The 18,327-nt window shown below is 39.1% G+C and overlaps 2 protein-coding genes and 1 pseudogene across 11 annotated transcripts; all 3 read left to right on the top strand.

Annotated features, from left to right (window-relative positions):
- Positions 1-106: 106 nt before the first annotated feature.
- LOC113092561 (matrilin-3-like) lies at positions 107-8,319 on the top strand. Of its 10 annotated transcripts, none has more exons than XM_026258170.1 (10): positions 108-349; positions 1,049-1,984; positions 2,671-3,246; positions 4,094-4,219; positions 6,025-6,231; positions 6,433-6,591; positions 6,789-6,914; positions 7,570-7,668; positions 7,938-8,007; positions 8,092-8,319. In XM_026258170.1, exons 1-9 carry the CDS (start codon positions 193-195, stop codon positions 7,991-7,993), a joined length of 2,442 nt encoding a protein of 813 aa, XP_026113955.1. In that variant the 5' UTR covers positions 108-192; the 3' UTR covers positions 7,994-8,007; positions 8,092-8,319. The 10 variants fall into 10 exon arrangements, with proteins under 10 accessions (XP_026113958.1, XP_026113955.1, XP_026113956.1 ...); XM_026258168.1 differs by having other exon boundaries at positions 109-349; positions 6,025-6,240; XM_026258171.1 differs by lacking the exon at positions 4,094-4,219 and having other exon boundaries at positions 6,025-6,240.
- A 1,668-nt stretch (positions 8,320-9,987) lies between these two features.
- On the top strand, positions 9,988-11,252 carry LOC113092556 (tetratricopeptide repeat protein 32-like; annotated as a pseudogene).
- Positions 11,253-11,527: 275 nt separating this feature from the next.
- On the top strand, positions 11,528-17,708 carry LOC113092593 (uncharacterized). Its single transcript, XM_026258241.1, has 21 exons — positions 11,528-11,663; positions 11,764-11,867; positions 11,975-12,070; positions 12,157-12,281; positions 12,356-12,496; positions 12,576-12,680; positions 12,760-12,924; positions 12,989-13,085; positions 13,229-13,446; positions 13,512-13,665; positions 13,736-13,944; positions 14,028-14,145; positions 14,241-14,440; positions 14,515-14,629; positions 15,908-16,077; positions 16,148-16,257; positions 16,339-16,469; positions 16,670-16,859; positions 17,200-17,338; positions 17,407-17,503; positions 17,601-17,708. Exons 1-21 carry the CDS (start codon positions 11,641-11,643, stop codon positions 17,675-17,677), a joined length of 2,784 nt encoding a protein of 927 aa, XP_026114026.1. The 5' UTR covers positions 11,528-11,640; the 3' UTR covers positions 17,678-17,708.
- Positions 17,709-18,327: the final 619 nt, after the last annotated feature.

The following is an 18,327-nucleotide window of genomic DNA, read 5'->3' as shown; positions in this document are numbered from 1 at the left end:
ACTCAAAAAATTCAGATGCTTTGTAATTTGAGGTGGGACTCCTCCTCCTGTATTTGGATTGGACAAAAATCTGACATGTTTCTTCACAGCCCTTCAAATGTGCAGTTTAGGATGCTGTCACAGTCGTACTGGTGTCAGTTTAGTCCAGAGGACCGCTCACAAACTTGAATACTAGAGAAAAGCAGAGAAACAATGAAGTCCTTCATTGGGAGTTTGGTATATTGCCTCTCTTTTCTGCTGGCTGATCTCTGTGAATCCTATGACCTTAACAATCCATCCCACATTTTAGCACAGACTTACGCACAAAGAAGAAATAATGCGTTTCCACAACGGACACTGAGCCCAGCAGGTAAGTTTCTGATCTTGAAACATTTTCTTAGTTATAATGTTCTCAGTTCAATGTTTGCATTGTATCTTGAGCTGCATCACTGCAATGGAACATTTATGGTTTCATTATTTTCTTTGAAGCACTATAGAAATTATTTGTTGAATTTGTGCATGCTGTAACAAGAAATTTAATTTCTAGCGAAATGCACAAAGTTAGAAATATGTCTAGTGCATTTAAAATATTAAATGTGAAATAAATTGCATTCACATTTAAGCACGTGGAGTAGAGGTAGTTCACCCAAAAATAAAAATGATCTTGATTTGCTCAACCTGTACGATTTTCATCTGTGGAACACAAGATATATATTTTGAAAAGCCTCTTTTGCCCAAACAATTGAAGTCAGTGGGTTCCAATGTCGATGGACCCCAATGCTCTTCAAAAATCTTCTTTTGTGTTCTGCAGAAGATACAAATACATACAGGTTTGGAATAACATAAGGGTAAGTAAATATAAATAGCAAGCTATTTTTGTGTGAACTATCCCTTTAAGTGCATAAGTCCTTCAAAACAATTTGTGTAATATCTGAGTGGGATGTATTGTAAAATGTTACAATAAAGAAGAATTAAGGCATGTATTGCAAACAATGCCAGTTGTATTTGTTTGTCTGACTTTCTGTTCGGCTCATTTCCTGTTCCTCTTCAACCTTCTGATGGTCCATAGTATACAGGAGTAAATACTGGTTAGATGGACCTGGTCACCCTAACAAACAGAGGAGGAAGATTTTGCCCCATCTTATCCCAGTAGCTTTTCCAGGACCCACAGCTCCTTCTCAGCCCAAAATATATGACTTGCTCAAAGACACACCAAACACAAAGGTGCATAATACAAATAATAATGACCCTTCTCCACCTGAGGAACGCATGCACCTGAGAGGTGAATGGGCACCAATAGTTTGCCGAAAAGTTCAAGATCCAGAACAAATAGTTGTACTTACAGGAGAATCAGGGGAAAGTACAGGCGTGTCAAGCATGTTGTCAAATCTACCACTTCTTGTTCCACAAGAACTGTATTTAGGTCCAGAAAAATCTGTGGTTCCTCTGGAGCAATCAACAAATAACCAGCCCACCATTTCAACAGTTGCTCCTGAGACAAGTTTTCACCAATTGAAGCCATCAATGACAGCCTCACAATCTTTGAATCCCTCCCTGCCTCAAAAGCCTATGCCACAATCCTTGTCAAAATTGGCGCAAGAACCAAACGCACAAGGGACTTTACCCCAATCCCTGCCAATATCCACCCTTACACCAGAGATGTACTCCCAGAGCACTTTATCCCAAACCTTGCCAAAGTTCACCTATACTAGAGGCCAGTATCCTCAAGGAATCCCACCCCAATCTGTGTTAGAGCCATATGACCAAAGTGCCTTCCTAGAATCCCTGCCAAGATCCACAATGATCCCAGAAACATATCCCCAAAGCACTTCACCCCAGCCTTTCCCAGTGTCCACTCACAGATCAGGGCCATTTTCCCAAGAGGCACATATTCAGACCACCCCACCACAGTTTCCACCAATGTCTACTGTGCCACAAGAATCATTACCAGAGGCACCAGGCAGGATAATTACCCACAGCAGGGTAGCCATCTCAGAGAGGACAGGTATAGTTCATGTATACTGTACTGCTTCATTTAACCCACCATCTGTTCATGCTGGGGTATCCAATCCTGCTCCTGGAGGGACATTGTCCTGCAAAATTTAGCCCCAACATACCTGCCTTGAAGTTTTTACTGATCCTGAAAACTTTGCTTAGCTGGTTCAGATGTGTTTAATCAGGATTAGACCTAAACTCTGCAGGACAGTGGCTTTCCAGGAGCAGGACTGGACACACGTCACACAAAAGCAGTAGGGATCGTAAGGATTTTAGTTTCAAAGGTGGACAAAGCAAAATGACATTAAGGCCCCAATTATCCTTAGTCGTGTCCTGTTCCATTTGTACCTTGCAGAGCAGAAATTGATATTTCATATTCCACAACCATTATATTACTCCAGTGTGTCAAAGTATGCCATTTTGCTGAGATCCGATGAGATTTGTTTTAAAAGTCATTTTAAAAGTGACCAAACTCATTTCTTAGTTAACTGACTAATCTAATCTGACTAATCCGTTGGCCTGCATGCAAAGAATATGCTTTACTCACATTTATCATTCCATTGGGTCAACCATACACCATTCTAAATCTTGTTGTTTTATTAATCCATTAATGATCTAAAACTCCAGTCTTCATTATATCATATTGACAAAGAGTAACAGCTTCTAAGTGCTTAACAATCTCTGCTCAACTCTCAGCCACAGATCCACATTGTAGGAGCCGTCCACTGGACCTGGTTTTCATCATTGACAGCTCACGTAGCGTGCGTCCAGGTGAGTTTGAGAAGGTCAAGATCTTCCTGGCTGACATGGTGGACACTCTTGACGTTGGCCCAGATGCCACACGTGTTGCAGTGGTGAACTATGCCAGCACGGTCAAAATTGAGTTCCTGCTGAAAAACCATCTCACGAAGGACTCCATAAAGCAAGCCATCAACCGCATCGAACCCTTGGCTGCAGGAACCATGACTGGTATGGCCATCAAGAAAGCCATGGAGGAAGCCTTCACTGAGAAGTCTGGAGCAAGGCCTAAATCGAAGAACATCTCAAAGGTTGCCATCATTGTCACCGATGGACGTCCTCAAGACCAAGTCGAGGAGGTGTCGGCTGCAGCCCGAGCTTCAGGGATTGAGATTTACGCAGTCGGAGTGGACAGGGCTGACATGCAGTCTCTGAAGCTGATGGCCAGCAATCCACTTGAGGACCATGTGTTCTACGTGGAGACCTACGGTGTCATTGAGAAGCTCACATCGAAGTTCCGGGAGACATTGTGCGGTAGGGTTAATGCAAAAAATGGGGGATGGGGCTCTATGTCTTTCCTGTTTACAAAATATATCTCAATTCTTGGAAGTGGGTGATGATTCATCCTCTGGAAAACAGTTGGGTCAGACATGAATATAATTCAACATGCATAAATTCTATCTTTCAAGGTAATCTTGTTTTCCAGAAGTTTGAATCATTGGATCGCTACACATTCTGAAGGAAATCTTTCTTCAGTATGTGAGTGCTAAGAAATGACGTCCACCGATCATTCAAAGGGGCATTCTTTTAACGTTTGGCTCTTTTGAATGCTTTGAATCTGCTAATAATTGTGCTTTGCATCTTATTTTTGTGGAATTAAGGTCTTGGAATGGAATGCTGTTGGTATTTAACATTGTCATTGTCTTTTCACAATTGTTGTGAGACTAGTGTACTTCAAGTATGTTTTTCATAGAAACCTCTGATAATTGAAAGCCTTGAATATTTGACTGTTTGTGGATAATTAAAATTGTTTGTCTTTTTCAGGGCAAGAGTCGATGTTTTGGACATAAAAAATTCTCAAACAATTGCTGCGCTAGAAAAGTGCTTGCTAGTTACGCTTAGCACAGCTGCCAGCTAGTACTGTAACACTGATATGATGCTACATGCTATGCAAACTAAGGGCATATCATTTGAGTAATTTTATCAAATAAGACCCAAAAGAAGTCACATTAAGTTTCTAGTGTGTCTTTAAGGGACTTTTTTTTTTTTTTTTTTAAACTGAAGCAAACTTTTTAAGAAATCCAGACAGTTGCTTGCCCATGAACTTACTCTTGCTAGAGTGGCCTCCTCACTCCAGTTGAGTAATGAAAGCTTGTTCCAGGTCTGGACGCCTGTGCAATGGGACATGACTGTGAGCACATATGTGTCAGCAGTGGCTCCTCCTTTTACTGCAAGTGCCGGAAGGGCTATATTTTGAACGAAGACCAGAAAACATGTTCCCTAAAACGTAAGAGCCAGCAGATTATGCTTACTGCTTTACTTTAGATTTTGAAGACATACTTAGTACAAACAAATTTGATTTTCTCTAACAGTAACTAACTTAAGCTTAATAATAGAGAATGCTTACAATGCAACAACGCTTGCCATCCTATTTAACTAACCTGTTTAGCTAGGCACGTCCTGATTTTGCTGAATTAGATGTGTTCCTAGGTCAACATATTTTGTTGACCCTGGATCAACATTTTACTCCAAAAATATATTCTTGACCATATCCCTACACTTAAACCTAACCTTAACCATGAGTAATCCCTAAAATCAGAGGAAATTATAGATAAATGACACTGATGTACAAGCACCAAACAGTGATTTTAAGCGTAAACTTCACAAAACCTATAAACTGGTTCTTCAAATCTGATTGGTTAATCACAATGTTGTTCCAGGGACAACAAAGATGTTGTCCCAGGAACATGTCTCACTTGGTAAAATCAGGTTCTGCGTTTAGCTAGCAGTAATTCTGATTGTATTACATGATATCACAAGATATCATTAATTTGATTGTATGTGCTAAGTTACAGCTTACATGTAAACTTTGTTCCAAAACCTAGTGAGCTGCCATGCTGTCTGCTGCCTACATGGGCAGCATTCTAACAGTGATGCAAGTGATGGATTTGGGACACTTTCACATAGAAAGTGCTCTTCCCATAAAGCATACAGGAGACTTAACACAAAATAGTCCAATGTTAGCATGCTCAACTTTATGAGAATAATATATATATATATATATATATAATATAATATATATTTGTTAAAGATGTCTATTTTTATTAGCTCTATTTATGAATGCGCTGCTGCCCTAGATTTTGGCCAGAATTATATTTTAGAAGGCACCTTAATCTTGTAGCTGATGTTTTGGAACAGCCCTTGCGTTTTCAGATATTTTGTTTCGAACCAGCTCACTAGGGTTTGGGACAAGCTGTAATTTAGCTAAATGTGTGCAATGTAATTATTTTTCTTCTACAGTCTAGCTCACTAGCAGCTGAATTCTGAAATTCTGACCACTGATTCAACCCATTCAAAATCACTGTTGGATTACTGTGGCCTTTCTTGTTCTTTACTCTTTCGTACAGTACATTGTCCGTGTTGCTGTACATCTCAGACAGATGACAAACCATAGCTACATTTTTAGAGGAAGATTGTTTTTCATATGGGGCAAATGGAGCCGATGGCACAAAGGTGTGCTAGTTATGTGTTGGCTTGAAAATGCCGGGAAAATTTGTTTATCGTACAAATTCTTAAAACAAGACCAGTTTACTTAAAAAGTTAGATTTCAACAAATATTAAGATTTGTTTACATAGATTCAATATAAAATGTAAGTGTATTTTGTAATTCTGCACTGGGAGATTTTTATAAAAAATTTGTAAAAAGTCTTAATATTTTATACAGTCTTGCATGTAAAGTAAATCTATCTTGTTCAGTCATTTTTATATATATTTTAACTAGAAAGCTTGGAGGTAGGAGGGAATCATTGGAAACAAGATTATTATTTGCAGTGAAGCGTTCAAAGCTTTTAATTTTCAAATTATTTCCAAAAATCTCATTGGTAAGTCAGTGTGAGTATCAGTGTTAGTTTTTTTTTTGCCTCGAATTAGATGATAAGCTTGGCTATACTCACATTTCCCACTTTTACACTACATTTATTGTATCCCCAAAGCCTAAGAAGCCAAAAGAAAATCCCAGGTGTTTTACTTAATTGTTTTTAAGGAAATCTCCTTGCACAAGTGTTACTGTAAATGTCCTATGGCTTGTTCTAGATATGGATGCCTGTGAAATTGGACACAGCTGTCAACACATTTGTGTGAGCAGTGGCAACTCGTATCACTGCAAATGTCGCTCAGGCTTTGTCTTGAACGACGACATGCGAACATGCTCCATTAGAGGCGCTGGCGCTTACCAACATGGTGACAGTGTACACAAGGGGGACCGAAACAAAAAGAATGATGGCAACCAAAATGGTGAAGGTAGTGCTAGTAAGTTACGATCAGAAATGACTATGACTTCATTCATACCATTTTGTGATCTAAAAACATCACATGAAATCCCATCAAATCATTAGACCTGTGATCAGATTGCTGTTAATATTATTTAAGAGAAATTAAAAAATTTCCCAGTGGGTATTCTGAAATCCCTCACCTTTTGGTCGACACTATGACTTTTTTCAGATGTGGATGCCTGTATGTTTGGCCATGACTGCCAACACACATGCGTCTCCAGCGGTTCTTCATATTACTGCACGTGTCCTCCTGGTTTTGTCTTGATGCAGGACAAGAAATCATGTTTCAAAGCCAGTGACGCTGATGGTGATGGTAGTGCCAGTGCCAGTGAGTTTTCTGCTTTAGACCGTCATAAATGGTATTGATATTTCTGTAGCTAGCTGAATAATCTTTGTCCCGAGTTTAATGTTCTGTTAAGGAGAAATAGTGAATATTTAGAGCTATAATATAATTTAGTTGTATTTTCTGTGATATGCTGCTGAGCTTTGTTAGCTTCATGGCTCTAGAGTTTGAACTTATTGCAGGTCTGGACTACTGTGCGCTGGGTCATGAATGTGAACACATTTGCGTCAATGATGATGCTTCCTATCACTGTCAGTGCCATGGGGGTTTTGTGTTGCAAGAAGACAAGAAATCATGTTCCAAAAAACGTAAGAGCTCAGAGAGGAACTATTTCTTCTATTACCGTTCACTTCACTTGTTGTAGGCGCACATAATAAAAAGATTGATAATGGACATCAATATTGGAAATATTGAATCCAACAGCCATCCAAAATTGGGGAAAAAAATCAAACAAGCACTACTGAAACATTAATATTAGTACATTATATGGTGATACAATATATAACTTTCAAGAACCAAAAAGTATATGACGTTTGAATGATTTTCCTCATGATTGATGGAAGTGAAATATTATTATAATCTGAAAGGCATGTTTTCTATTTATTCCTGTGATGGCAACGCTGAATTATTTCAGTCATGATGTTTCAGAAATCATTCATTAAAATAAATTGGATTCAGTAGGGAAAGCTTCATCTGTCAGTGTCTTGTAATTTTTGACATGTTTAGTCAGTTGAACACTGATTCAACATCGATACAAACTTATATTTGTATCTCATATTATGTAACACTCTCACAATGTTGTGAGGAATTCAGAAAAGTACAACATTGCATGAACTTTGTTGCAAAGTGTTACATATTTACTAAGAAACTTTCACTTTGTGCTTGTGGGGTAGATCATTTGATCTATAATTACCCCTAATTTTGCGAGGTATTCCTGTGATGTTTGTTGTTTGTGATGTGAAGAGGTGAAGGTGGAGATCGTTCAGGACCCCTGCATGTGTGAGGCCCGACTGGCTTTCCAGAGGCAGACACAAACCTCCCTACAGGACCTCAACGGCAAACATATCCTTCCTAAGTCCTGAAACAAACTTTGGTTTTTCCTGATTTAGTTCGAAGTAACGTCACAATAACGTTCTTCAATTACGCTCAAAGTACATTGGGGAATTAAGTGGAGCAACATTTCCCATGATGAATGTAATGCAAGTCATCTCTCTTTAAACAGAAAAGAACAATTCACACATTTCACATTCTTTATAAAACGTTTTATGACTTTATGATTTCTTTCTGAAAACGGTGTAATTCAAACCCTTCAACCTTAACAGTCATTATACTTGCTGCTGTCATAAGAAAGGTTGAGCAAATGGAAAACATGCTGGGACGCATGTAACGGAGCACTTCCTGGTAAGCATTGAATCTGTGACTTGATTTCTAATGATTAAACATTTAAAAATTGACATCATCTGTTCTGTTTCTTTGTACTTTCAGTGATTGCTGGAGTGGATATGGAGCACTAGACGACAAGACGGCTTCTGCTTCATCTCTGAAGCTTCATTAAAGGCCAAACTGATCGCATGAACCTCTTTATGGCTTCAAAAATGGATCACAGATTATGTTTCTTAAACCACATGTTCACAAATGTTTACAGATCCAAAAAAAAAAAAAAGAATATGAATAATATTCAAATATGAATTAATATTGATAAGAGTTTAAGGGCTGGAATGTATCTATAATGATGTTCTTTTGCTCCCCAGAAATGGTTGAAAGTTTTCTTTTCATTTAAATAGACTACAATATATTGTAACTAATTTTACTATGGGTCATTATCAAAGTTGTATTTTATTGCTTATGTTCATGTCAAAGAAAGAATGTTCATATTATTGTTGTTTAATCTTATTTAGACTCTCATGTAGTTAAAATTTGATATAGACATTATAGTCTACAATATTTATAATCAAGCAGTAATATTCATTATATTAAAACTTGAAATACTTTTAATCAACAGTCTCAAAGTGTCTGTCCAGTTGATAATATGTCCAGTTTTGATTTCATGAGCTCACGGTGTATTGAAATGGCACAGCCGTCCCTGTAGGACTCATCTTCACGTTGTTCAGCTAGACAGACTATAGGTTTAACAGAAAGATGTGAAGAACTTGTCTGTCTGCAGCCACTGTGAGATGTGCCTAAACCAATATCTCCACCATTTTCTTGGAGAGATCAGGACTGTTCAAGGCTTTGCTCACATTAGATTTCATTGTAACATGTTAATTCTCACAGCAAACATCCATATTTGAGTCATAAGGGTATGCAAAGACCATTCAGATCATTTGAAAAATGCATCTGCCAGAATATGAGGTCTTGAAGTTCACTGAAATCTGGGTGAAGGTGCACCAGGCACCACTGGTACATTTCAAACCATTCACCTCTTGAAAACCTAGCCGAGTTTCTACGATTGAAATGTGAGACTTTCACAATTCTTTTGAAGTATAAAATATGTCTGCTGTCTTGTCCTTGACTGGCACACTGTGGTGGACATAAATGATTATCTTCAAAGCATTCCTTCTGTGTTACATGTATATCTTCCACCTGTCTCTTCCACCATCAATTCCGTCATAGACTGGGCAAAAAAAAAAAACAGGTCTGGTAAATATTTTCACATCCTAACTTCACAGGTAAGCATGGAGATGAGAAATTCCCCAGCCAATCACCACGGTTAAAAAGGTTATGCATGTCCATCTTAAAAAAAAATGTTATGCTGAAAGGCAGTGCTTATCGACAAACCCAGTGGTGAATTTCTGTGCGAAGTTTGTTTTTGTGAGTTCAGTTTAGGATACTTGAATTTTCTGTATGTTATTTTGATATGGTAATCAGTGCATATGCTACAGTACATTAGCCTACCAAGCTATTAACATCTGCTACACAGAAGACTGCTGTTCTGTATGAGGTAAACCTAAGTGTGATGCAAACAACTGCTTATTTCACGTTTACACTGTAATATATACATAAAGTGAAAATGTATTTTGATATATAATCATCAACTAAATATTATGCAAATTCAAATAGGCTAAGGGTAGCCTAACCGAAATGTTTGGAGGAATTTAATATATTTAGCTGCAGGGCATTTACCTTGACAGCATACAATCATTATTTAATGTGGCACTTTGAAAGTGTACTCGGTGCCTTTATTTGGCTTTTCAAGTGAAAATTATTACACTCCAGCTCAGAAGGGGACGATCGCACACCGCAAGTGCACAGAAACAACAAATCAGATTGCAGAAAACTATCGTGTTCTCATGAATATTAATTAGGTTCAGTGACTGGACGTTCTAGAAAAAAGGTAAACCAACGTCAGTTTGTTCTGATTAATATTCATGCGAGCTCATCATGAACCTACAAAAAACACACGAGTTCAACAGTAAGAATTATAAACGAGCAGAGCAATTATACACACAATTAATCGAGTCTTGAACCAAATTAAGGTATTAACGACTGTTTATTTGAATAAATGAGTCAGGAGGACACTGGTAAACATTAGCACAGAGTAAACTGTCAAGTACAGATCGTCTTCCATTGAGTTAGTTGATAAATGAAGATAATGTTTCCGCTAATAATCACATTTTATGTTTATCTAGAGACTGCCGTGCTCATGATTTGGCCTATAATACCCAAGGGCAGGTGAAGTTTCTGAGGGTGGACTTCTATGAAGCTGCCATACAGATCAACAGCCAGTTTGAAGTGACACTGTCTGTATAACAGAGGATTGATACCTTAAAGATTGGGTAGATACAAAGTTGAACGATAACACATGGTCTGTAGTTGCTGTAGATCATGTTTTTAACTATTTTCTTCATGCATTACCTTAGTGCTTGTGAAAAAAAAAAAATCCCATAACCCTTCTTAAGACGACCTGAGCTGGTTTTGGCTGGGAGACCAGCTAGACTATCTTAAACCAACTCTGTTCCACTAATGGGTGCTATTTGATTTCAATGTGTTTTTTCCTCCTAAGGCTTCTTCAAGGAGGCTGAGAGTGACTTTCTGAGAGCCCTGGAGCTGAATCCTGATTTTAAAGATGCTAAAGAAAGGTTGAGTCAGACACTCCTGGACAGTGAAGAAAAGGTGAAGAGATGCTGCTGATGAGAATTAGTCATCAAAGTTTACATTTCTCATCCAAATTAAGTTGATTTAACTGTTGATTCAACTATATTGTCGTGGAGATGATTGTGCATTCTTAAGTTAAAATAACATTCAAACGTTTAATGTTTCTATATTTAGACTGATTTTTTAATTTTGCTATTTATTTTTTTTTACCAGCTAATAGTCCTTAATTGATCAGTAAACTGCAATTCTGTTGCTCAGTGATCAAAATATGAGTGAATGCATAAAATGCCTGAATGTACATTTCAGAATACTTTGATTAGATTTCTCTATCACAAGTGGTGCAATAAATATGTGTTGTTTGTTTGTTTTTGTTTTTTTAATAAAGGCATTGTAAACTTTGAAAATATATTTTGTTGAATTTCACGAGACCGGTCAAGAAAATGCCCGGGACATATTTAACTCCAAAAACAAACATGAAATCATAAATCATTTGTACTTTTTAGTAGATTTATATCTAATTGTATTACATTATAGTTTATACCCTAACGTTTAAAAATACCTCAAAGGAAAAACTACTCATCAGTGTACACTGTAGTAACTATTTATAATGTACCAAATGTATTCAACCTTTTTAGTAACCAACACTTTATACCATTCCAAGTAATAAAACTTTTTTTCCTTGATGATCTTTGGCAGAGCCCAGCTTTCGCTCCGGAAATGTGTTTGAGAGATCTCCCTCTAAATACCGAGGGATAATAGTTAATTCATGACACCTGCTCTTTACTTGATGACTAGCGTCACCTGAGCACAAGAGGAAGATGATTTATACATTTCCCCTCAGAAATCACATCATTTTGAGATTTTGTGTTAGAAAGATTTAAATTGTAGTGGTTTCTAAAGATCTTTACTCCCCCAAAACAGGCTTGTTTCTGAGTAAAGATGACATGGTTTCTCTGTATTTGGTAAGTTAGGTTTCAGTGTTAAAAAAAAAAAAAGTGTTTTTATTTTTTTTCTCCTTTCTTTCCATGTTTTTTTTTTACATTTGTTTTAATTCTCTTTCAGTACTTTTTGGCTGTTGATGGTCATGGTTTTGGCACAGAAGAATTTCAATGTTCTGTCAACACAGAAGAGTTTCAATGTGGTGCCAGCACAGAATTTTAACCAGCGTAGGTTTTTGTGTATGCACGTGTGTGTACTCGTTTAGGTGTAGTAGGCCACATTTGCCAGTAATGTTTGGTTTCCTCCCATTTTGTTTAAATTCTGTCTCTTTCAGGAACAGGCCTGGAGACCTCTTGTCTGGGAAGTTACATGAGGCTAACTGTAGATAAATCTCTAGCTTTTGGCAATGAAGTTGAATTTGATGCTGTCAGTAAGTTACCTGCAATTAGTTATGTTGGCAAGAAAGATGATCGTAATTTACATTAGTGTCATAACCTTAATATCTTCCCTTTTCAGATGGCTCCCAAATTGAACCTTTAACTCCAAGCCTAGCTGCTAAATGTGGCTTTCGTATAGACTCTGATCCCTGGGGTAACTACAAAGTCTTTGCATCTCTCCTCAACTGTTTTGCCGGGAATGAGGTAACCGGCTCTCTGAGTTTAAACCGTTGTCGTATTCTGCTGTTTTTCACTTCAGTAGCTCTTTCTGTGTTCAGGATGATGCTGTGTTTGATATTGACATGCGCGTCCGGATGCGTGGTGTCAAAGCGGCACAAGATGTCTTTGAGGTGGAAAAGACCTGTAACTATGACCAGTGGTCCCCCCGTGAAGTTCTTTGCACTCGGAATTACATGGAGGTAAATACCTAGGCTCACTTAAGTCACGGAAACCTCAAGGAACCGTGTTTTTAGGTGTCCTAACAATGGTTTCTCATAGGTTTCTGTTAACCGATTGCCAGAGGAAATTACAGCTTTGCGTAAGCAGGTTATGCTGCCCCGATCAAAAAAATTTGGTGACCAGTGGTCCGAAACGGTTACGGAGGTACCTTTTTGTTTTTTTTTTATTTGACGCCGCTCCGCACATGCAGCCTGATCAAATGAGCTCTGTCCATGCCTTCCAGGCCATTACCTCTAGGCAAAACATCTGGAGAATGGTGTTTTTCACTCCCAAACAAAAAGCTATGGTGTTGGAGGATGCCCTGAGAACAGGATATAGCATAGCAACAACAAGGTCTCGATTGGTGCTTCGAAGTGGTTATGACATGCCAGAGACTTATGTGGAAAATGTGAGTATAGAAAATGTGGTGGCTGTGTGTTTTTCTTGAACCAATGTTGTAACTGGTTTAACAGGTGAATGGCGTGCCAATGAAAGTCATCAAGGTGACCACCTACTTCAAGAAAGAGTGGTCCGTAACCATGTTAGATACTGTTGCTGCATGTCCGACTGGTACGTGACAACGCTCCAATAGCATCTGATCATCTTTGCAGCGTTTGGGTTCTCAAATCACAGTTCGGTGTCTCGCTAAACTGTAGGTAAGTGGGTCTCGGTGACCATGATGGAAGAACCCTGATCTTTTGCTTCACTTACAGGTGGGCTTTCTTTTACGGATGAGATGATCACCTGGAACTTCCCCCGATTTAATCCACTAATGAGTTCTAGAGCAGCCAGTCTCCTTGAGGTGTTCATGGGGATAGATGGAAAGCAGATAGATTCTTTGCAAATGGAAGCTAGAGGCTATTATTTGACCATAGTGGATGACCTGATCGTAATGAAAATACCAACCGGTGGACCAGATGGCTACTACAAGGTTTGGTTTCTCGCTTTAATTTAACATTAAGTCTTGTGCTAAACCTAATGGTTATTCTGTTGTAGAGTCATGCTGTAAATAACCAGTACCACATTACGTATAACATTGAGCCAATGCTGGAGTTACTGTGGAGTGACGGAGCAATGGACACTACTAGATACAAAGTCCTATTCCCCATCCAGACCCCTTTTATGCCTAGACCACCCCACGTTGATGACCGTGAGTGTTGATTGTTCTTTGGCTTTTTTTTTAAATGGCTTTCAACTTGATGACTTCTATTCCCTTGTAGTCACTGATGTGGACCAAAAGATGTTTGATGTACTCTTGGGTCCTTTCCTTAATGACATTGAGTTGGTGAACATCACTTTTTCCACTGAAGTCCTTACTGTGGCAGAGGCCAATGCAAGGGGCATCAACATACAGGAACAACGCTTTCAAAATGGCTCCAAGGCATTTAGACTTCAAGTCCCCTTCTCTGACAGTTTTGTTGTGATAACTGTGAGTGTCTAATGTCGTTTAAGTAAAGCCTTTTTTTAATTTTTTTTTTTATTGATGCTTCTGATCTGCATTTTTCATTGCAGCAAGTTGATGTGGTTGTTAGAGTTTATACTCTTGGCATCATCTACGGTTTTATGGTCCTGCCTGAATACACTCCATTCTCCTACAGTTCCTCTGTTGACGTAACCCTTCAAGATATCAGTAAGTGCTGACACTGCTAATTAGGATGTCAGACCCCTCCACTATCAATTCCCAAGGGTTTAATGTCATTTTCAATGGATCATTTCCCCATCCAGTTCTCCCAACTGTGAGAGGATCCTGTGACGATGAAAAGTTCCACATCATGATTTCATTTGGAAACCTGGGCAAAAACTTTAATATTATGATTGGTACACATGACATGACCCCAGACCGGAAAGCAGAGTATGGTGTAAAGGAGAACAACACCCATACAAGCTTGGCAGTGCCTTTCCTTGCATCTGATGTTGTGTATGAGGTATGACTTCCTGGGTTTTTTTTTTTTTTTTTTTTTTGTGTAGACATTTTAGTAATTGTCTCTTTAATTTTCAGCTGATGTATGCATCATCCTTGAGGGCTCGGATTGATGTGCTACTGTGGGATCCCTCAAAAAAATGGACACTAAGTGACTTCTCCTTGGCTTGCAATTTTCCCATGACCATGACTGGTATGTTCTTTCAAGCTGTAGTTTTTAATGCTTTAAGCAGGCCCTGGCGTAGGGCCTCCATTCCAGTCCTTGTGTACCACCACTCTGCACGTTTGTTTGCATCACTTATCACTTCAGATGTCTGTTCTATTTGACGAAGTACCCTAAGAAGTGAACTTCACATGATTCCAGTTCGAAGGGATGTATATGTTCCATTCAAAGGACATTCAAGCGTATGAGACATGAGTTTTTAAGGGGATCATATGATCCATTTTTCCTTTTATCTTTGGAGTGTTACAAGCTCTTGGCGAATAGAGATTGCAAAGACCAAAATCTCAAATCCAAAGAAATTCTTTATAAAAGTTGACCACAACCTCCTAAAACACCTCATTCTAACACACATTAACATGATGCAGGCCAAATGTTCACGCAAAGATGGATGTAACCTTTTTGTTTTTTACTCTCGCAATTGCCACTGCCATGTTGTGGAGAAGCTGAGTTTTGGCCTTCCAAAAGAAGACCCCAATAGAAATCAGTGGTTAAGTTGTATTTACAACACCGTTCCAGAACCGTTCAAACAACATATTCAGATGTGTGCAGCATATTTTAGAGGACGAGGACAGTTTCCTGGCAGAGTAACCTACAATTTGGTGTGCTTCAGGCACACCAAGGACCGGCTGGTGCTTCCGACTCCGTTTTTGAGTACGTTTTTCATAATTAAAGAATTTGCCACCGACTAAAACATGAGTTTTGAGCAGTGTAGAGTAGCGCTTGTTTGTCGTTTCTCTTTTCACAAATAAAGACACAGTTTTGTTTTCGTGGCACGATGTGCAACCCATAAAGGCTTTACAAGTCATAATCCACTATCGTCCTCACTGGATGCGATTTAAATGCATTGTGTTTTTTTTGTCGTCGTGCCAGAACAAAATCGCATTATGGTAAAGGATAACCTTTCCGTCACACGGAGGAAAAAAAAAACTATTTACAGGGGTGCATTGTCACACTTCTCCAGTAAGTTTCATCTGTGTGAGAGTACTGCAGGCCATGGTGTGGGGCAAATCTGTGAATGCTCTAAAGAACACAGGATTCCCTGTGTTCGGGGAGTAGGAAGCAAAGAACACTGTAGGCTTCACCATGTCAATTGGAACACCGTTTATGCATGGGCTCGCTTCTAACAAGGTGGTCATCTGAATCTGGTGTTAAAGAGACATGCACAAAATGCAGAGCGGTGGTATGGGAGGACTGGGATTGAGAACCACTAGCCTAGAGAAGTAATGGTTTTGTCTTGACCTTTTCAAGAGTGTTTCAGCAATGGCACAATGTCAGCCCTGGCAGTGAAGGTAGAATCCGTACCCCAGCTTGTCCCTCATCAGCTTACCCTGAGGGATCCCTCATGTAGACCCAAATTCAGCAATGATCACTTTGCCTACTTCTCTTTTGAAGCAAACAGTTGTGGGACCACTAGAACGGTATGGAGGTAATGTTTTAGTTGTACTTGTATTAAATGCTAACCATCTCAGGCTCTTGTTTCTCCCTCAGTTCCATGATGGCGTTGTGACATATCAAAATGAAATCACTTTGGGTAACGGGCTGCCAGTTTACCAGCTGAGTAAAGGAGTACCTACTGCTTCTCCAGATCCAGAGTATCGGTGAGATGGAATTTGTTGGAATTGGTGTACATCACGCCTGCTAATGGATGTCTTTTAAAGTGCATTCTTTCTCCTTGTTAGTGTTACCATGTCCTGCTCTTACACACTAAATGATACCCAGACGATTGCATTCTTCACAAAGCCGCGGGAGAATGAACCCATGCCAGAGACTGGTTTTGGAGAGCTGCAAGTTGTACTGAGACTTGCTTTGGGTATGCTAAAATGCTGTATTTTAGGAGATCTTCCACAATGCTACTTGACCGGTGATTTGATTCTGTTGGAGCAGTTTATACTTATTTGTGATCCAATCACCTGAAGTCAACCATGATATGTTGGTATTTAAAAATGGCAGGAAAACTTCAGATAAGTGCACTTTGTGAATCTTGTTGCTTTTTCTTCTCCCTCCACCAAGATGGCTCTTTTAATCAGTTCTATGTAGAGGAGGATTACCCAGTTGTAAAGTACCTAGGAAGTCCTCTGTTCTTTGAGGTGATGCTGCTTCAGTCCACTGATCCTCAGATAGAGCTAGTCTTGGAGAATTGTTGGGCCACTCTGAAAGAAGACCGGAACTCTACTCCACGATGGGACTTGATAGTGGATGGGTAATAGATTTTAAACGTTGTGTATCAATACAATACATGCGTACAGTTGTGGCCAAAAGTTTACATGGACTTCGCAGTATCTGCACTTCACATAAAAGGTGTTTCCATTTGGTCCACAAGACAAAATGGTTAAATTTACAGAAATGATTGCGAGTAGGGCTTCTGAAAGGCAGCACTAAATGGGGTCGTTTTTTTTTTTTTTTTAATTTTAAAACACTGCAGAGTGTATGTAAACTCGACCAAGCCTCGTCTATTAAACATTACTGACCACCCCTATCTTAGAAACTGCCCCTTCATTTATTTATTTTTTGAATCCAATTTGTCTGTTTGATCCCAACAGCTGTGTGAATCTGGCTGATGGTTACGAGACCGTTTTCCACCCTGTTGACCCTAACAGCATTCCGTTCCCAATGCATGTGAAGCACTTTGAAGTCAAGATGTTTACTTTTGTGGAGAATGATGTCGTACTTCAAGATCAGGTAATCTTATTTCATCTGAGACCTTATTTGTGTATTTGGGGCATATCACTGACTACTACTCTCCTCAGATTTTTGTACACTGTGAAGCTGTGCTTTGTGACGACAGTGATGGAATCTGCAAGAGACACTGTCCATCTCCCTTGCCTTTAAAAACTGGAAAGAAAGGTATGCCCATTCTATGTATTAATTTAATTTAAGCTTGCACATATTACCAGCTGGTCTGTTAACTTGTGGGGTTTGTGTGTGTGTGTGTTTTGACAAGTACGAAGAGAGACGACTAATGTCCAGTCCCAGAGAGTACAGCTGTCATCAAGAAAAATTATGTTCTCAAGCTCTTAGTCTTAATAAAGTCTCATTCAAATGGCTTTTATCTTGGCATGTCCAGTGTAAATTAATTTTCATGAGCTTGAGTACTGGTGCGCAACCTCTGCTTAAGGTCACAGTGCTTTTAGTTTGGGAAGTTAGATGGCGTGGCATTTACAGTTTCTGGTGGCAGTGCTTTTATTTTTATTTTTTGCAGTTCATCCGTTTCTTTGCGTCATGCCTTCAAAAACAGATTTTGCACATTTATTTCCAATCAAACACCATTCAGTCCACAAGTGGAATCTTGTAATTTCCTGTCACATGTTACAATATGGCTTCTTGCATGTCGATTACTACATTTTAAAGTCTTGAAATATTAATAACCCATTTAACAAAAACATGGTGTTTTAAATTGCACTAAAATGGTGGCAAAGAAACCTCAACCTGTGTGTGTGTGTGTGTGTGTGTGTGTGACTTGACATTCAGCCAAGTATTGTGACCCATACTCAGAATTTGTGCTCTGCATTTAACCCATCCAAAGTACACACACACACACACACCCGGAGCCGTGGGCAGCCATTTATGCTGCGGCGCCCGGGGAGCAGTTGAGGGTTCGGTGCCTTGCTCAGGGGCACCTCAGTCATGGTATTGCCTGCCCAAGATTTGAACCCACAACCCTAGGGTTA

Source organism: Carassius auratus, unplaced genomic scaffold (assembly GCF_003368295.1).
Source record: "Carassius auratus strain Wakin unplaced genomic scaffold, ASM336829v1 scaf_tig00214657, whole genome shotgun sequence".
Classification (NCBI taxonomy): Eukaryota; Metazoa; Chordata; class Actinopteri; order Cypriniformes; family Cyprinidae; genus Carassius; species Carassius auratus.
Note: the sequence above shows the minus strand (reverse complement) of the source record. Positions and strands in the feature narration are given on the sequence as shown.